Source organism: Doryrhamphus excisus, linkage group LG10 (assembly GCF_037039965.1).
Source record: "Doryrhamphus excisus strain RoL-2023G ecotype Guam linkage group LG10, RoL_Dexc_Guam_v1.1, whole genome shotgun sequence".
NCBI classification, from domain to species: Eukaryota; Metazoa; Chordata; class Actinopteri; order Syngnathiformes; family Syngnathidae; genus Doryrhamphus; species Doryrhamphus excisus.
The window spans coordinates 17883018-17903921 of record NC_136366.1 but is presented as its reverse complement, the minus strand read 5'-3'; the positions used below and the strand labels follow the sequence as shown (position 1 = coordinate 17903921).

Here is a 20904-nt window from a genome sequence, read left to right as displayed (position 1 = left end):
GGGTATTCCACCATTGCCAAACCTCTCAATGACCTAACCCGGGGGTATACACCTACCTCCAAGTCTCTGAAGTCCAGCTTAGCAAAATCCCAGGATGCCAAACAACCCTTTGGTGAGCGATGGTCGTCTGCTGGCCAAGTAGCATTTGACACGCTCATTACAAAGTTGACCAGTTCCCCTGTCCTTGGTTTCGCCGACCCGAAGCTGCCGTATGTCTTGCACACCGACGCCAGCACTACCGGGCTCGGGGCTGCTCTATATCAGGAACAGGAGGGTCAGCTGAGGGTTATCGCCTACGCCAGTCGTGGCTTGTCAGCAAGTGAATCAAGGTACCCTGCCCACAAACTGGAATTTCTTGCACTTAAGTGGAGTGTCTGTGAAAAGTTTCATGACTATCTGTACGGGGGCCACTTTGTAGTAGTGACTGACAACAACCCGCTAACTTACTTGTTAACCTCTGCAAAGTTGGATGCCGCCAGTCACAGATGGCTTGCTGCCTTGTCCACCTACACTTTTAAGTTGCAATATCGAGCTGGGAAGCAGAACCTTGAGGTCTCGTCGACCTCACAGGCACCCTACTGACCTGACAGTACCGAAAGACTGGGATCTGATCTCCAAATTCACAGATGAGCATGTGGTAGAACCAGGTGAAGTAGATGAACTTGATCCTGATGTTGTTTCTGCTATCTGTCATCGCTGCCTTGTCATCAGTCAGCCGGGCAGTGCAGCAGAGAGTTCCCTAACTCTGGTTGAATCTTTGAGTTTGACAGCCAAAGCCATCCCTGACTGTTATGTCAGCGAGGACCATCATGGTTTACCAGTTGTTCCCTCCCTGTCACACCTGGACCTCAAGGAAAAGCAACGTGCTGATCCTGTCATCAGAGAGGTCATACATCAGATGGAGACTGGAGAGAAGGTCCTTCCAATGCAAAAACAAGAGCTACCAGACCTTGTGTTGCTGCTGAGGGAGCTTGGCCGTCTTGAGCTACAAGAGGATGTTTTGTATCGGAAGAGGTATGAAAGGGATAAAGTCTTTTTCCCGTTGGTGCTACCAGAGGAGCTGCGGTCAGTAGTTCTCACAAGTCTGCATGATGACATGGGACATATGGGTATCCAGTGAACTTTGGACCTTGTAAGTTCTCGGTTTTTCTGGCCTCATATGACTGCCGACATTGAGACTAAAATCAGGACTTGTAACCGTTGTGTGAGACGTAAGACACTACCAGAAAGATCTGCACCATTAGTTAATATAAAAACCACACGTCCTTTGGAGTCACTTTGCGTGGACTATCTGTCACTAGAGCCAGATCAAAGCAATATTAAAGATATCCTTGTTTTCACCGATCACTTTACAAAGTTTGCAATAGCTATACCCACAGCAAACCAAAAGGCGAAGACGGTGGCAAAATGTCTATGGGAGAACTTCATTGTGTGCTACGGAATACCTGAACGGCTCCACACAGACCAAGGACCTGACTTCGAGTCTAAAATGATTAAGGAGCTTTGCCAACTTGCTGGAATTTCAAAGACTAGAACAACTCCATATCATCCTCGAGGGAACCCCGTTGAGAGGTTCAACTGCACACTACTTGCCATGCTCGGAACTCTTGAGCATAAACAGAAAAGCAAATGGAAAGATTATGTAAAACCGTTGCATACCGTGCATGCATATAACTGCACAAAGAATGGTGAACGCAACAAAGCACGATTTGATCAGCGAGTTACTCCGTCAAGTCTGGAAGAAGGAGATCGAGTCTTAGTACGGAATGTCAGGCTTCGTGGTAAGCACAAGCTGGAGGACAAATGGGAGCAGGAAGTCTATGTTGTTGTGAAGCGTGCTGGGAATCTGCCTGTGTATACAGTACGACCTGAAAACAACGTGGACGGACCAGTTCGTACCCTGCATAGAGATTTGCTACTTCCATGCCCTTTCCTACCAGCAAGTGGTGACTCAGAGCTTTTACAGACTACACCACACTTGCAAGTAAAAAGAAACTCACCTCTCTGTGTCTTCTTTTGTACAGGCAGTGTTTTTTTACAAGTGTCGGGATTTTGAACCTGACATGTCTGATATCTGCAGTCAGATGTTTCTGTGACAGATCAAAACCTGTTTGTGGTACAGTAAAGTCTTGTTATATCGATATCGGTTATTTCGAAGTACTGCTTATTACGATACTATTTTCATTTCCCGGCAAATTTCTAGTCTTTTATGATATAATTAGTTCCGTTAGTACGATACCCGGTTATTATGATAATCCGGTTACTACGATGCCCTTTTCATCTCCCGCCAGCCAATTTGGTCTGCTTATATCGATACAAAAGCAGCTTAAATCAATCTTTGCTTAAGGATTTCAATACCAAAAAAGAACACGGCGAACGGCTGCTTCCAGTCAACTTTATTTTTCACACTTCCACCACCAGAGCGCAGCACACACACCGATTCCCGCACTTCCTGGTTCACAGGTCATGCTCAACCCGCCCCACATAGCTGGCCAAACACATGCCTGCAACAGAAGAACCAACTGACATAGCATACACACCTATTCCAACGAAGACACAAGCGTACAAATACATGTATTTAATTGTGTTGTATTCAGATATCTTTTTATCGCTTGCAATAATCACTGTTTTTCATATGTACATGCTGGCGTTTGTGGTTTCTCTCGTGTGTATAGAATCTATATACACACAGAAACCATGAACGCAGTTGGTTCTTCTGTTGCAGGCATGTGTTTGGCCAGCTATGTGGGGCGGGTTGAGCATGACCTGTGAACCAGGAAGTGCGGGAATCGGTGTGTGTGCTGTGCTCTGGTGGTGGAAGTGTGAAAAATAAAGTTGACTGGAAGCAGCCGTTCGCCGTGTTCTTTTTTCGTATTGAAATCCTTAAGCAAAGATTGATTTAAGCTGCTCGACATTGTTCTATACTATAGAACATATGCATTATTGCCCACTTTTAATGCAGTTCGGCGCAGCATCGGATATATCGACAGTCCGGTTATATCGATATTTTTTCCGACTCCCGACAATATCGATATAACGAGACTTTACTGTATTTGTGTTGGCCCCTGCTGTGCGGCCTACCCCCCGCCCCCCACTTCTCTCTCTCTCTTTCTCTCTCTCTGTTTAGGTTACTGCAATATCTGATGCAATACCAATACCTAATGCAGGTGAACTCCCGATAAACAAGATCACAGCAGAGGAACCAGAGTACTGACACAGACATCAGTGTTGTTACTGAGCAGGTCTACAATAACTAAATTGAAAGCTTTTAAAATAAAATACAAATAGAAAATACTTATCTTCTACAAGATGGATGGATGGATTCTATATTATACTCCTACTGCACTGATATCATGGCTCAGTCCATCCCCCCAACGCATTCACTTCAAAATTCTTCTCATCACCTACAAAGCCCTCCATGATCTGACCCCCCATATCTCACAGACCTCCTCAATCCACATAATCCCCCGCGTCCCCTTCGCTCCTCAGACTCAAACCTCCTGGCACTCCCCTGTAAGACCAAGCTCCGAACCTGGGGAGACAGAGCCTTCTCCATCGCTGCCCCCACCCTCTGGAACTCTTTGCCCCATTCACTCCGTGCTTGCCCTGACCTTCCCACCTTCAAAAAACAACTCAAAACCCACCTCTTTAAATCTGTTTTTAATGTCTAACCTTTTATATCTGACTGCTGTGCCCCGCCCCGCTTTTACTCATTTTTTAACTGTACTCATGTTTTTACTCATGTATTAACCAATGAATGTTGTATTTTGGTGTGTCTTTTATTCTGTTTACTTGTTTTATTCAACTTCATTCTTTTGTAAAGTGTCTTTGAGTATCTTGAAAAGCGCTATACAAATAAAATGTATTATTATTATTATTATTATTATTATTCAAAAATGGCATAATAAGGTTTCACTCTCCCAGGTGTTCACATGATCCAGGAGATGTATGGCTATGAATGGAATGATGAGATTAATTTCATGGTTGGCGTTACGTTGGAGTAGACTTAATATCGTTGGACATGAAGACATGAATATGGACTAAACTAACGACTAAGTATGACTTTATGAGGCCTTGTCTTGACTACTGTAAGTATTACTTTTATGGGGCGTTGTCTTGACTTGAAGTCTGTGAACTATGGGAGGAACTACCTAATGAGAACGGGTAGAGCCACAAATGGACTTAAATTTTTGCAACCATGCGACTGTTAGCACAGCTCCATTAGGAACATTAGTAGAATGACTTTTAGTAGAATCTCTCTTCTAGTTTTTTCTCATTCTTTCTATCCCGTTGATGTGAGGTCAGGGGAAGCAGGTGAGGTAAAGAGCATCACGAAATACAAACAATAATAGTCATCTTTTATTATATTGTGGTTGGAATAGCGCTCCCTCTCTGTAATCACGATTTTTCAAAAAATAATGACTAAATGATCGCTGTTTTATGGTTGAATACGACCTATTAGTAAATACAAAATGTCTGTTTAAGCAAATTGTATGTATTCTTGCCCTAAATCAATGCTACTATGTTATTTTCTGTCATGCCCCCCAATGGACATATATTCAAGAGTCATATTGCAGAGCGTATTTAGAGTGGAATTTCATGTTGAGTACGATAAATAAAAAAAAATTTATGAGAAACTGCTAACATGTTTGTTATCATGTTTATATGGCTACTATATTGGATAATACAAATGTAAAGGTGATTATATGGGTGTTATTTAATATTTAGAGGGTTCTAATAATGTTGCACGGCGGACAAATGGTTAGCACCTCACAGCTAGGAGACCCGAGTTCAATTCCACCCTCGGCCATCTCTGTGTGGAGTTTGCATGTTCTCCCCGTGCATGCGTTTCCTCCCACATTCCAAAAACATGCTAGGTTAATTGGCCACTCCAAATTGTCCATAGGTATGAATGTGAGTGTGAATGGTTGTTTGTCTATATGTGCCCTGTGATTGGTTGGTGACCAGTCCAGGGTGTACCCCGCCTCTCGCCCGAAGACAGTTGGGATAGGCTCCAGCACCCTGGTGAGGATAAGCGGTAGAAAATGAATGAATGATTTCTTATGAGGAAAATCTATTTGGTTAGCATCCGTTTTGGTTTGAGTAAGACCTTTTGGACTGAAACCATGGCCTCAGAGTCTCATCCCCAAAGCATTTCGATGAATAAAATTATCTGCCCCAATGGCTGAGCAGAACGAAAGTGAGTGAGCATCCTGAATGATGCTGGACTGATGGGACAGAGGATCTTCAGAGAAAGAAAGGAATATAAGAATGGTTTTGAATGGTTTATTGTTTTTTCTTTTTTTTTAATTTTTGTGTGAAGAACCCCCAAAAAGATGGACGGCTGTCCTTCACGATGCCTTCAGAGATCAGATGGAGCTCTGCAGAAACAAAACACCACACATAACTTTAACTAATTGTCTCATAAAAAAATAATACATTCATCCCTAATCCACATGCAGTCATTTTTATCCATATAATGTACATGATAAAGTATAAAACAAGACAAGATATAACAGTGGGTTGATTTACCGTCTTCGGTGATGATCGGCATGGTGATGAGAAACTGAAGGATTGTCTCATCTCTGTGGAATGGGCATTTGGCCTGACGCCAGAGCAGAAACTGGCTGATCGGCTTTGTAATATCCTCCAGTTTCTGAAAAAAAAGAAAACACATTTGAGTCAAATCTAATCATAGCTACCTACACTTACATACACTATACTCATCCATATTTTATTTATTACATTTGTGTGGTTTATTTGGTTAAAGTACAGATTAATGATGAAAACTGAGGTGTGTGTTTAATTGTGTACCAACCTCAAGGTTGATGTGTCCATTAGGAAGCCTGCTAGCACAGCTTTCATCCAGGAAGAAGATGTCCTTCATGAGAAGACAGAAGAAAGGAATGACAATCTTCTCCTGGGTGCTGTCAGCAGTGTTGGACATCTCAGTGGCGTCATGGAGCGCAGTGCGATAGTTCTTGAAGTTATAGGATGGGTCCAGGTTCTGAGACAACCAAGAATAAGGCAATGATAGTGTACTGTGTCCTCCATGATGGTATTTAGTATTTGGTCATGTGATTTTTCTCACCTCTAAGGTTTTAAACCTGTGAGTGTTGTCTTTATTCCAGGTCTTTTTCAGCTTGGAAATACAGTTCATGTTCATCCCCGCTGAAAGGTAGAATCACAGATTTAGTGACACACACAAAAAGAGTCCATCTGTGCTTTTTTTGTAAGACAACAATACTTCACTATCAGGTCTAGAAAAAGAAAAAAGAAAAACTCAAAAGCTGGAACAAAAGGCAGCAGAGTTCATGGTAAAAAAATACTCACCAATGATGGCCATTAGGGAGTTGAAGTTTCCAATATCCAAACACTGCTGAGCCACATCGATGAAGAACTTGACCACTCCATCTCTGTGTTTCTTCTTGGTCGGCTGCAATGCCAGAACACGAATAAGTCACAGACTCCTAAACAACCCGTATGGAGCGCCATGAAATCTTTACAAGCTGACTAAATGCAAACACCAGTGAACATACCATACAGATCTCAGTAGCCACAAGGGAGCTCAGTCTGTTGAACCACCTCACATAAGCCTCAAGGTTGCTGCCCTGACACTGAAAACATGCACATGAGAGACAAAAAAGACCAACACACAAACACCTGTAAGTCAGTAAGTAGGGAAAATTGGTCATGTAATGTTTTAAGTCCAGACACACACAGACATAATAACTGTCACTGCACAACTACCTGAGGGTTCTTCACTGCAAATGATTGGGTGAACTCCTCCGGCCCGATCAAACTCATCCTGTCCTGGAAGAAAAAGAATCAGCAATAAAAGTTAAATGGTGATGAAGAAAAATCTTCATCTATTTGTACACCACAACCACATATTTACTGTATGACTAAAGGTGTGGTTAGTGTACAATATCATACTATGGAGTCCCAAGTAAGTGCTTACTATTTCAATGTGTGTGAGCTGCTGGGCGAAGATGATGGGGTCATCGCACATGCTCAGTATGCCGCTTCTTTCCTCCGGTTCCGGTGAGGCAGGATGCTCGGCTAGCATGGAGTTTAGCACAGCGAATGTTGACTTGCGTTTCATAAGACGGTCAGTCGCCTGCTGTATGTCTCGTAGTGAGTACTAGTGACAAAAAGAAAGGGAAAAATATATCATATGAATAGAAAGTGATGACGAGTGAACTGTGTGTCAGTGCCATTAGCTGACCAAAAGACGCATATGCACCATCTAGTGAACAAAATGAGTTTAGCGCCCTCTAGTGGAAAGAACAAAAAGTAGCATCAGTGCAGTCCAATGGAATTGAATGGGGATTTACAGCTCTATAATATAGTATATAATATAGTTAGTGTCATCTAGTGTGGTAATTTTCAACCACTGTGCCGTGGTGCACTAGTGAGGAATTATCACTTTTTTTAATTAACATTTATTAATAATTTTCTGCAAATATTATGTAATTGTCTAGTGTCCGTGGTGTAACGACTGCCCGAGCAATGTAATATTCGTCCGTGTGGGAACACGAAGCTGATTGCATCGTTCCTACAATAGACTAGTGAGGCACGTGAGAGGTCGTGGCTACATTTTGTAACATTTTCGGTTAGTGATGTGCCGCAAGATTTTTCCACCCCAAAAAACGTGGCTCCTGAAAGGTGGAGAAACACTGATCTAGTGTTTGATGTACGGAGGAAATGTGACACTAACCTCGTCCACGCCAGCTACATGATGTGTTATATCTCTGAGAGAACGCATCATCCGCTCATCGCTGAAGTCGTGTGGAAAGGCCTCAGTCCACTCAGTCATCAGCTGCACCAGCTTCTTCGCCTCTTCGTAGAGACGTATCTGAAGAAACATCAAATGTAAGCATAAATACCTTGTCAGTTATCACAACTTGTTGTCAGTTGTAATCTACAGACCTGATCTAGCAGGTCATCTCCAGAGCCCTGCTCCAAACACAAGTGGCAAACTCGTGTCATTAGATCATAGGGCTGCAGGAAGAGACGTGAAGTCAACAGGAAGTTGAAGGCGTACGGCTTCTAATGATGTGAAGGACACAGAAGGGGATGGTGAGGACAAGTGAGGCTGACAAGTGCATTGACAGAAAGATGGAACTCACATCAGGGTAGTAATCCATGTGTTGGATCAGCGCCTCAAGAGATGCTGAAACCAAATTGTTTGCCATTTGCCTGTAATTGAACATGTTCACCTGCAAACAAGACAATAAACAACAAAATATTATTTTCATTCTCGAAGTCAACGTGTAAGTAAACAAGTGCAAGTTAGTCGTTATATTTCATATTATAATTAACACGTTACTACACACAAATCACACGTTACCAGCCTGTAAAAATTAACAAAACTAACCAACAAAGCAGAACATCTAATATCAGCAAATTGTTTTACGATGTATTTCTTTTAAGCCGTGCGTTTTATTTTTTCCAGCGTACCTGTCCAATGATGCAGCTCAACGTTCCGTTAGCCGTTAGATGAAAATTATTTATTAATTCTTCGTTCGATGTACTTTCCATCCGATTGACGTTATTTTATCATTATTTTTTCACAATAAATACACAAAACTGTGTTACAACTGGAACTTTATGCAATTAGACAATTAGAAAATCGCACTTACCATCGCAATGATGCAGTTCAACGACGTTAGAAAGTATCCTGTCGATGTATTTTTTCACAAAAAATCCAGACAAAACAAATCAATCGTCAAGCAGGTTGTTCGTGATGCTGTCAGATCCCTTGGGTGTTTACCCTCCTGATATTTCAAGCACAATAAACTTGATCTCTGGAGGCCCGATAAACCTGACCAATCAGGGCCAGGTGAAAAGTCTCACGTGGGATCAAGGGGACCAATCGCAGCAGAGTACATAATCTGTTCAGTTGCTGCCATCCATCCATCCATCCATCCATCCATCCATTTCTATACCCTGTAAAAAAAATAAAAAATAAAAAATGATGACTATAATTATTTGAATTATTATCTAGTTATCTATCAATCAAATGGTTGTTTGTGTACATGTTTAAACTTTAACATTATCTAATAGCATTATAGAGGAGAAATAACCCATATATTCATGGGAATTTCTTTTACAAATATTTCTACATTAAATAATTCATTAAAACTACAGGCGGCACAATTTTAATGTTAAATTATGAATTAATTTAAAATCACGAAGAACTAAAAAAGAAGGTGGTTTTAAGAAGTGTTAAAACAAAATGTAGCAGTTGTCATGCAATGCTATGAATGTCATTGCTAATATTTGATCAATGTAGACATTTACTTGTCCTGATCCCCTTGCCCTGCTGCGATTGGTCCGCTTGGTACAACGTGGTCCCACTTCTGCGCTATGATTGGTCAGGTTTACAGGGCCTCTGGAAGTCAAGTGGCGGGTTGCTTGCTAGCAACGGATAACCTGCTGAAATCACTTTTGTGTGGCTCGTGAGTGACAGAAGTAAAAAAAAATAGACCGTTTTAATTTCTGACGGTTCACCGAAATTGTTAAATAACGTCCCAGTTTTAACTTCCGATACAGTTTTACATATTTGTCGTTAAGTGTACTTAACGTCGCTCAGGTGGAAAGTGCATCGAACGAACGACTGTGTAACGGCTAATGGAACGTTAGTGTACTGTAAGAAATAAAACCCCTAAAACTTTGAAATTCTTATTATTAGTAGTAATTTTCTTGATTATGAGCTGAGATTTCATATGTGTTGAATTAGCGTGTGTGTTTATTGTGGGTTTTTTTTTTGCAGGTGATCATTCCAGTTACGAAGAAATCCCTTGAGGAATGATCCATCACTTGGATTTCTTCCCTGATGTGAGTTCCAAGCAGTCATTGTTTTGTTTTTTTATGCACTTGCAATCTCACTTGTCTTCAGCATCCTGTTCTGTGTCCTTCACATCATCAGAGGTCAGACATCTTCAACTTCCTGTTGAGTTCACGCCACTTTTTGCAGCCGTACGAGCTAATGACACCAGTTTGTCACCTGTGCTTGGAGCAGCAGCGCTCTGGAGATCATCTGCTATCAGGTAGGTGGATTATAAACACACACACACGCATAATATTGCTGACATGTTGACACTTTTGTGTGCAAACATTTTTAAACACATCTTCACCAATTAAACATTTCACCTTCATGCTAATCTTCGATTGCAAACATTGATTTTTTTGTGCCCAATCGATGGTACTAACATACCTCTTTCTATCCACTAGATGGCACTAACTGCTGTCATTTGGCATACACTACATGACAGCTGCCATGCTGGATTCAATCCACTAGATGGCACATTTATCTCTGTTCGGCCCATTAGACTGCACTGATACTTTTTATTTTGAGAAGGTACTGACATGCCTCTCCACTGTTGGCAAAGTCATTATCACACAATTTCTGTCCACTAGATGGCACTAACACGTCTCATTTGGTCCACTACATGGTGCAGATGCTTCTTTTGGTCAGCTAATGGCACTGAAAAAGTCACTTTCTATTCTTATGATATATTTCTTCCCTTCCTTTTTGTCACTAGTACTCATTGCGAGACATACAGGAGATGCCCCACCGTTTTATGAAACGCCAGTCAACACTCATCCAATATGAAAAGGAATTGACTGGATTTTCTACGCTGAAAAAGTCCTGGAATATAAAGACAGGAGAAGATTGTCATTCCTTTCTTCTGTCTTCCCATGAAAGACATCTTCTTCCTGGATGAAAGCTGTGCTAGCAGGCTTCCAAATGGACACATTAACCTTGAGGTTGGTCCACAATTAAACACACACACACATTGACTTAGTGACACATTAAGAAATAAATGAGTAATCACAATGCTATGATGTAACAATGCCACCTTGTGGATGTGTATAGCACACAATTGCTTGTGTACAGTTGTCCCTCATTTATAACGTAGAATTGGTTCCAGACCAACAATAAATTAATTTCTCGTATAATGTGAATAAATGGATAGACCATAGAAAAACGTTAATGTTTATGACTTTCTAAATATGTTATTTAAACATCATCGGAGACCTGTTGACATGACATAACACCTCAATAGTCACCTAACCAGTTAGCCTTGAATTTATTTGTTCTTAACTTAACTTCATGCAGTGTTAAAGGGGACCTATTATGCTTGGCCCTTTGTATTGTATAGAGTGATGAAAATTTATTATAACATATTGAAAGACAGCTACTTCCCCCTGGCCATCAGACTGCTGAATGCCAAATAAGCCCCTCTACCTTTACTTACATTATTACTATTTATTTAAATTATTTAAATTATTTGGGCAATTTACTGTTCACACTGCACTTTACATTATGTTGTTCATATTTGGTGTCTATTCTATCTATTTATTCTCCACATTATTATTATTATTATTATTCATTATTACTTATCTTCTTTTGTGTCTGTTATTATATGGGAGCCAGGCAACGACATTTCGTTGGCAATTTCACTACTGTGTTTTTGTGCAATGACAATAAAGGGAGTCTATCTATCTATCTAAAAAACTTCATTTTGTCAAGGCAGGACGTGGGAAGGAGGACCCAAAGGCAGAATTGGCAGGCACTGCACGAGGTAAGGTTCTACACGCGGGTGAGGGTCGGTACACAGGAAGTCAGTCCAATAAGGCAAAGGTATCCAAGAGCGGCAGGCAGTAGGAGAGGTCGAAAGGCAGGCGAGGGTCGAGAACCAGGCGAGGCGATGACAAGGAATGCTAGAACGAGACATGAGAGTACAACGAACTTGCACCAGACAGGAGGAATCAGAGGCAATATATAGCAGCCGGAAATTGGGTGATGAGGGACACCTGAGCACAATCAGGCAGGAGGCGGGGTCTCCAAAAAGAAGGCGGGGTATGCAATGGCAGGCATGACAGAACCCCTCCCTCAATGGCCGGCTCCTGACGGCCCAGGAACCTCAGGGTGAGCTACATGAAAGTCTTTGATGGGGGAGGGATCCAAAATGAACCGGGAGGGTACCCATTGGCGTTCCTCAGGTCCATATCCCTCCCAGTCGACGAGATACTGCCAACCTCGACCCCGCCGTCGAGCAGCCAGCAGTTTCCTGACTGTCTAAACCGGACCTCCATCCAAGATTCGGGCGGGTGGTGGGTGGCTGGCTGGTGGGACCAGGGTGCTGGTTTTCGCAGGCTTGATCTGGCTCACATGAAAGGATGGGTGGGTTCGCATGGATCTAGGTAGTTTCAGACGGACTGAGACCGGATTAATAACTTTGGAAATTGGAAATGGGCCGACGAACCTAGGAGCAAGCTTCTTAGACTCCACTCTCAGGGGAAGGGTCTTGGAGGACAGCCAAACTCTTTGGCCCACCGTATAGGCAGGAGCAGGAATTCTTTTACGGTCCGCCGCCACCTTGTAAATATCAGACTGCCTTTGAAGGTTCTTGCGGGCCCTCTGCCAAACTCTCTTGATGCGGCCCACCAAGGCCAAGGCGGAGGGAACCACGGAATCCTTGCTGAGAGAGGGGAACAAGGATGCTTGGTGACCAAATACCACATGATGCGGAGACATACCGGTGGATGCACTAGGCAAAGTATTGTGGGCCAATTCCACCCACAAGAGTTGTTTAGCCCAAGAGGAGGGGTTTTGAGAGGCAAGGCACCTCAACTTTGTCTCAAGCACCTGGTTGATCCTTTCTGCCTGTCCATTCGACTGGGGGTGAAATCCAGATGAGAGACTGACTGTGGATCCCAGCAAGCTGCAAAATTCCTTCCAAAACAAGGAGATAAATTGAGGACCACGATCGGACACTATGTCCTGAGGGAAACCAAAAATGAAAAATATATTGTTCATCAGTGCCTCGGCCGTTTCTTTGGCCGAGGGAACTTTAACAAAAGGAATGAACCTTGACATCTTGGAAAATCTGTCCACAACTGTGAGTACCACTGTCTTCTCCTCTGACGGGGGCAATCCACAAACAAAGTCCAACGAGATATGGGTCCAGGGCCGGTGGGGAATAGACAAGGGCCTGAGTTCTCCCACAGGTTTCTGTGATGAAGATTTGTTCGCAGCACAAACAGGACAGGCAGAGACATACTCCGAAACATCCTTTGCCATGTTGGGCCACCAAAAGCGTTGCTGGGTTACGAATATGGTCTTTTTAACCCCAGGGTGACAGGAGGTCTTATTGGTGTGAGCCCAATGAATGACCGGACCCCTCGTGGCTTCCACAACAAATAATTTATCTGGAGGGCAGTTCGGGGGCCGAGGCACTTCAAGTCCTTCCTCCCTAACCTTGTCTTCTATTACCCACTGCAAGGCTGAGACAAAACACGAGTTAGGTAGGATGGTTGCGACTTCCTCAGGTTCCTTTTCCGAAGGAAAAAAAATACGGGACAAAGCATCCGGCTTGGTGTTCTTGGAACCCGGACGGTATGACAAGGTAAAATTGAAACGGCTGAAGAACAACCTAGCCTGTCGAGAATTTAATCTCTTGGCGGATTTGAGATATTCCAAATTTTTGTGGTCAGTCCATACCTGGAACGGCAGCGTAGACCCCTCCAGCCAGTGTCTCCATTCTTCAAGAGCCGTCTTGACTGCCAATAACTCGCGATCCCCAATGTCATAATTGCACTCTGCCGAAGACAATTTTTTAGACAGAAAAGCACATGGATGCAGTTTACCGTCTTTTGTACCGATCTGGGACAGGACGGATTAGCAAAAGGAGCAGCACCTGTCATAATTAGACCCAAAACAGAGCATCGTCCCAGGATAAAACAATACCCTCTAAAACCAGATGCAATGGCAGGAATAGAGCCAGTGATTGAAGATCTAAAGAAGGCAGGTGTACTAATAGAATGTGCTGACTCCCCAGTAAACACACCAATATTTCATGTGAAAAAGGCACCTTCATCAACAGGGTGGAGGATGGTTCAGGACTTAATAGCAGTAAACAACGCAGTAATCAAAAGATCTCTGTGTGTTGCAGATCCACACACGCTGCTGAATTCGCTAAATCCAAAAGCTATATTCAGCATGACTAGGCTTGTCTTAACAAATACAACCAGAACCAAATGATGAACCAATAGTATACAGGTAAGGGCCAGAAAATTAGAATATTTTCATAAACCTGATTTATTTCAGTCATTGTGTTCAAAAGGTATAACTTTTACATTATATTTAATCATTGCACACAGACTGATGCATTTCAAATGTTTATTTCTTTAATTTTGATGATTATAGGTGGCAACAAATGAAAATCTGAAATTCCGTGGGTCAGAAAATTAGAATATTACCTAAGGCCAATACAAAAAAAGGATTTTTAGAAATGTTGGCCAACTGAAAAGTATGAACGTGAAAAATATGAGAATGTACAGTACTCAATACTTGGTTGGAGCTCCTTTTGCCTCAATGACTGCATTAATGTGGCGTGGCATGGAGTCGATCAGTTTCTGGCACTGCTCAGGTGTTATGAGAGCCCAGGTTGCTTTGATAGTGGCCTTCAGCTCTTCTGCATTTTTGGGTGTGGCATTCTGCATCTTCCTCTTAACAATACCCCACAGATTTTCGATGGGGCTAAGGTCAGGCGAGTTGGCTGGCCAATTGAGAACAGAAATATCATGGTCCTTAAACCAGGCACTGGTAGATTTGGCGCAGTGTGCAGGCGCCAAGTCCTGTTGGAACGTAAAATCCCCTTCTCCATAAAGCAGGTCAGCAGCAGGAAGCATGAAGTGCTCTAAAACTTGCTGGTAGACGGCTGCGTTGACCTTGGATCTCAGGAAACAGAGTGGACCGACACCAGCAGATGACATGGCACCCCAAACCATCACTGACGAGGTCCCACAGTCTGGAGGAAGAGAGGAGAGGCACAGGATCCACGTTGCTTGAAGTCTAGTGTGAAGTTTCCACCATCAGTGATGGTTTGGGGTGCCATGTCATCTGCTGGTGTCGGTCCACTCTGTTTCCTGAGATCCAAGGTCAACGCAGCCGTCTACCAGCAAGTTTTAGAGCACTTCATGCTTCCTGCTGCTGACCTGCTTTATGAAGATGGGGATTTTACGTTCCAACAGGACTTGGCGCCTGCACACAGCGCCAAATCTACCAACACCTTGTCTGGTTTAAGGACCATATTATTTCTGTTCTCAATTGGCCAGCCAACTCGCCTGACCTTAGCCCCATCAAAAATCTGTGGGGTATTGTTAAGAGGAAGATGCAGAATGCCACACCCAAAAATGCAGAAGAGCTGAAGGCCACTATCAAAGCAACCTGGGCTCTCATAACACCTGAGCAGTGCCAGAAACTGATCGACTCCATGCCACGCCGCATTAATGCAGTCATTGAGGCAAAAGGAGCTCCAACCAAGTATTGAGTACTGTACATTCTCATATTTTTCACGTTCATACTTTTCAGTTGGCCAACATTTCTAAAAATCCTTTTTTTGTATTGGCCTTAGGTAATATTCTAATTTTCTGACCCACGGAATTTCAGATTTTGATTTGTTGCCACCTATAATCATCACAATTAAAGAAATAAACATTTGAAATGCATCAGTCTGTGTGCAATGATTAAATATAATGTAAAAGTTATACCTTTTGAACACAATGACTGAAATAAATCAAGTTTATGAAAATATTCTAATTTTCTGGCCCTTACCTGTAAGTACAAGTACACCTAATAAAACTAAATTCATATGAAGGAATAAAACCAGCAATAGAAGATTTGTTAAAAACTAAATAGTCTTTGTAGAATGCGATAACCCACCATGTAACATCCCTATTTTTCCGGTGAAAAAAAAAAGTGCAACTCTCTGTGGGATGGAGAATGATACAGGACAAGCTGTAAATCAAACTGTGGTGGCGAGAGCACCTTGTGTGCCTGACCCACACACATTGTTAAATTCTTTACCAACAGATGTCACATGGTTCACCGTAGTAGACATCAGGCCAGTATGTCCACGTTTGAACCCCCAAATGGAAGCCAGAAACTATTATATGTAGATGACATCCTACTAGCGTCACCAGATAGGAAGTCATGCTAGGAAGACACAATAGCCTTATTGCATCAATTAGCGAAAGAAGGCCATAAAGTGAGTAAAGACAAACTACAATTTTGTAAGCAATCAGTGAAGTATTTAGGCCATCAGTTGACAGGACAAGGGCGAACCATTCTAACAGACAGAAAACAAGCAATCTTAAATGAAGCTAAACCACATTTAACACTTGAGCGATGCACCACGCTCAACCCAGCTACCCTTCTACCATTCCCTGAGGAAGGCCAACCACGTGATTGTTATGAGCTAACAACACAAACTGCAAAGTGTAGACCAGACTTATTAGATCAGACACTAACAAAAAGGGGTGATTTTGTAGATGCTTCCTCAAAGGAAAAATTATTTGGGAAAAACAATAACAGGCTATGCAGTCATAGCGCTTACAGAAGCATGCACATTAATGAAAGGTCAAAAGGTGACAAATTATACTGATAGCCAATATGTATATTCAACAGTACATATCTTTGCACAATATTGGCAAAACAGAGGTATGATAACATCAACGGGAAAACCAGTAACTCATGCAGGATTATTAACAACCTTACTAGAAGCAGTGCAATTGCCAAAACAAATTGCTGTATGTAAATGCACGGCACATACTAATAATTCGGATCCAATATGTTTAGGAAATATGTTTGCTGATAAAATGGTAAAACAAGCGGCACTAAAAGAACTGAACCATCTTAACACAGAAAAAAAAAATTATTACAAGTACACTTTGAGATCCTGGCAGACATGTAACAACAGAGTCCAAAGCAAGAAATTGACCACTGGCTAAGGAATAAAGCAACCCTGGACAAAAATGTTAATATGTCGACAAATAATAAAACAATCTTGGAAAAAAAAATAAAAAAATTTGCATAAGTGGGACGCTATTTTGAGCCATGGTTTTACACATGTCTCAACAGGAGGGATGTGCTGTGGCACAATAGTGTGCTATTAACACCCACTTTACTACGTAGGGATTTAATTCTTATTCAAAAAATTTTTGTAGAGCGTGTTTAACGTGTACAAAACACAATGCCCAGGGCAGCTTGCGACCTCGGCGTGGCCAATTTCAAAGAACCACAATACTTATTTCAAGAAATACACATGGACTTCATTGAACTCAACAACAGTGAAGGGAAAAAATTCTGTTTAGTGATAATAGACTCAAGACTAGAGTCTATGAATAGACTTTTCAAAATGGATAGAACTGTTTCCTACAAAACATCCAGATGCACTAACAGTAGCTAAAGCTCTATGCAAAGACATAATTCCACGCTATGGTATTCCAGAAAAAAATTACAGTGATAAACTATGACTAAATTATCCATCTCCATCTTAGTATTTACCCTAACTGTACCTATTTGCGTCATGATAATAGCATTGTGGTATCTGCTGTAGATTTGTAGCTCCTCAACGACCTTCAGAGGAAGTCCGGCTACAAAGGGGGCTGTAATTCTAGTTTGCAGTCGTCTCAAACCGGTGAAGATTGTCCACAACTCTGTTGTGTTATTAGGAGGGGTTGCAAGCCTGCAGGTAAGATGATAAGATGATTAGGTGGGCATACAACAACTCCATATGTATGACCATAGCCCCAAATTCGACTACCAAATACCCATATCATCGTTGAAAGGATTTTCAAATAGACATCAGGTGTCAGGGGAGACATATGCTAGTTATTGGTGGTATGTTACTGGACACATGTTAGATTTAAGTTGGGACACATTGATTACCACACAGGAAGGTGATTACTGGGCACCTGGTACCACATTAGAAGCCAGGCATTTCCATAATAAAATTATGTTAAAGAAACATGGGGCCATATTAAGTATGACGTTTGCTTTTAGCTCAGCTAAGCTCAACCCATATGACCAACCATTGGGCACTACTTTAAATACCTCGTGTTGGGGTTTCCTTTTATGGGCCTACTCTTCTGGGGCAGATCCCTACTTTCCTATAATTATTTGCAAAAATCAAACTATGACCCCTGTTGAACTGCCAATCACAAATAACTACACACGTCACGCTGGAGTTAAAATAGCCGTAATTCGAAATACAGATGATTGGTTTCAGGTCACTACGGGCATCTCACAACAAAGTAATAACTGGCTGCTGCTAGTGGAACAGGCAGCAAAAAAGTCAAATCAAGAAGATTGTGTAGTATGTATGGGAGCCAGACCACTGTTACAAGTAGTGCCTTCAACTATGGGAATAGATTGTTTGATCGAAGTAATGAATAAAACCATTGCATAAGAAAGAAAAAAAAAATTGTTCACAATGGGATAAGGTCTATCCTCTTACTTCCACTGAAAAACCAAAACCAGTATTTTCTAAAAAGGTAGCTGTAGGAAACTTCTCATGCATAAACAGAACAGGTGTTGGAATCAAATTAGGAAGATTGAATGACACTGAGTGTCAATCAATAGAGCTGGTAGACATAACATTCAAACCCAGAATCAAAGAGATCAGTGTCAGGGTGGGATAAAAATGATCCCACCTACATAGACAGTATTGGAGTTCCGAGAGGAGTCCCTGATGAATACAAATTAGTCAACCAGATAGCAGCAGGTTTCGAATTATCGATTTGCTGGTGGTGCGTTCATTCCGAACAACACAGCAGCAGACGGGAGTCTCACCAAGGCCTTGGAAGGTCTAAGGTCCCTTAACAGCAAGATGAAAGACCATTCTGGAGTTGACACGTCAATGTGGGATGGTTTTGGAGACGTATTTGGCAAATATAAACAACTGATAATGTCAGTTTTAGTGTTAATCGCTGTATTTGCAGCTATTCTCACCTTATGTGGATGTTGTTGCATTCCCTGCATTAGAGTTTTGTGCACCAGGCTAATCACCACTGCTATCCAACCAATTAAGCAAGAGGTGTCAGAAATGTATGCGCTCCTTACTCCAAAAGGGGAGCCCCAAGAAGACAGCTACGATGGAGACACCGAAACTAAAGAGATAAATGATGAAACATCATGGCATTTTCCGGACTTGCCAGGACTGAAAATCTAAGAAGAAGAGGTCAATGGAGGATGGGAGAATATAGTGCAAAATGAATAAACAGGAGGGAAATGTTGGAAGAATTGTACATAAAGTTATTCTATTTTTACTATATTCTTATGACCTATTTTTCTCATGACCTACAAACATTTCATATCACTCACATAACAAAGTAAGATTAACGCTGTACATGTGTTTCATATCACTCACATAGCAATGTAAGATTAATGCTGTGACGCCTGCACTTGTGGTGTAAATCATGATTAGAGAAAACAGAACGTGACAGAACATTCTCTCACCAGATAGTTCTATCATACCCTCGTGGACAGGAAATAGCCGCATGTGACCCAGAATGTATATGTGTCAACTGGAATAGTTAGACCCCCCTTCCCTTAGCAGGTGAAACCACGTGTAACTAGGGCATTCCTGATTCAATAAATAGCGAGGAGAATGGAGACTGTCTCAGAGTTGGTAGGAGGATTGTAACTGTGCAGTCTCCATCATCTCTCCTTGCAAGTAAAAAGAAACTCATCTCTCTGTGTCTTCCTTTGTACAGGCAGTGTTTTTTACAAGTGTTGGGGTTTAAACCTGACAATTATATTCTTAGCGTTTAAGTTCCAAGTTTACGTTTAACTAAGAAAGTCAAGACTGGAGAAAAGGGACTGGAACCAAATAGGAAGTGACGACAACATAAGGGCAAGAAAACACACTGTAAAAAATGTTTGTAAAATTGACAGCAGAATGCGGTAAAATCATGACATCATCAAAATGTCAACAGAAAAACAAAGAACCCCTGTTTATTTTACAGCTATTTCTTGTAAAATACAAAACAAGACAAAACTGTTATTTTTAAAGTAAAATTATGTGAAAAAAATAAACTTTGTTTGTAGGATTGACAGATCCCTATAACTTAGACACAGAAAACTTGTAATGCAATAAACATTACAATGAGGTCACAATTACAACATTAAAGTGTTAAAATAATGGATAATTTATGTTTTTACAAGAATAAACTGTACAATTTAAGAACATTTATTCATCTTATATACCTTGTTACACAAATTACAATAGAGGCCAAAAGATTAAATCTATCACACGATTGAAAACTTGGCTGAAGGTTAAAAGCAACCTCTTTGTGTTTTTTACAGCTTATACCTATAATACTGTTGTCACTGACTACAACGACTAAACTCCTCTTGACTTATACCAAATACAAAAATAATACAAATAAATTAAGGACATAGTGTGTTTGAGTCATCAAATTTTATAGCAATGAATAGATATGAATTAGAAGTAGCTATAAAACTAACATTTATCATCTTCACTGCTTTTCTCTTCAAAACCTAAACATTCTGATTCTTGAGCTTTCGTTTGAACACTGTTGGAATTTGACCACCTGTTCTTAGGTCAGTGATTCCTGTGGGTGTCGTGTTGGAGGCAAGAGATGACAACAAACTTGTCAGTTATATGGTTTACTCTCAGACCAGTCAGATTACACGGAGCTCCGGGCTCATAAGTCTTCCCCTAACACCTGCAGAGACGTAGGCTTTACTTACAGGTCAGAACAAATGAGTACAGCTAACTGTCCCTGCCCGGCTTTTATTATGCTAAGAAATGTCGGTAGATCTCTGGCGTATCACAGGTGGCCCCCCTCCTTTCCTCGGCCGACGTCTTCTCACCAACTCAAGGCGGGCGGGGTGGAGCAGTGGAGCCAGCCGTTATCGACAGGCCATGGCTGCCGACGTCATGCTCCCCCGTTATCTGTTGTTAGTCAAAATTGTGGATGTGTAGGAGAGCTCCGGAACTGTATGTGCCTGAAAGCGATTATGTGTCCTGTGATTTGCCCAAGGCTGCTTGGTTCTACTTGATTACATGTAGTGCATAGTTA

General features: G+C 41.7%; 1 protein-coding gene across 1 annotated transcript; it reads right to left on the bottom strand.

Moving 5' to 3' along the window:
- Window positions 1–1721: 1721 nt before the first annotated feature.
- Window positions 1722–13556, bottom strand: LOC144901178 (ras-GEF domain-containing family member 1B-B-like). The gene is made up of 14 exons (XM_078794363.1): window positions 13517–13556; window positions 12279–12516; window positions 12052–12175; window positions 8133–8222; window positions 7933–8052; window positions 7721–7858; window positions 6962–7144; window positions 6751–6813; window positions 6540–6617; window positions 6334–6436; window positions 6092–6171; window positions 5819–6007; window positions 5533–5656; window positions 1722–1735 (listed from the first exon to the last, which is right to left on the bottom strand). The coding sequence occupies exons 1-14, from the start codon at window positions 13554–13556 to the stop codon at window positions 1722–1724; spliced, it is 1584 nt and encodes a 527-aa protein (XP_078650489.1).
- Between the last annotated feature and the right edge of the window lie 7348 nt (window positions 13557–20904).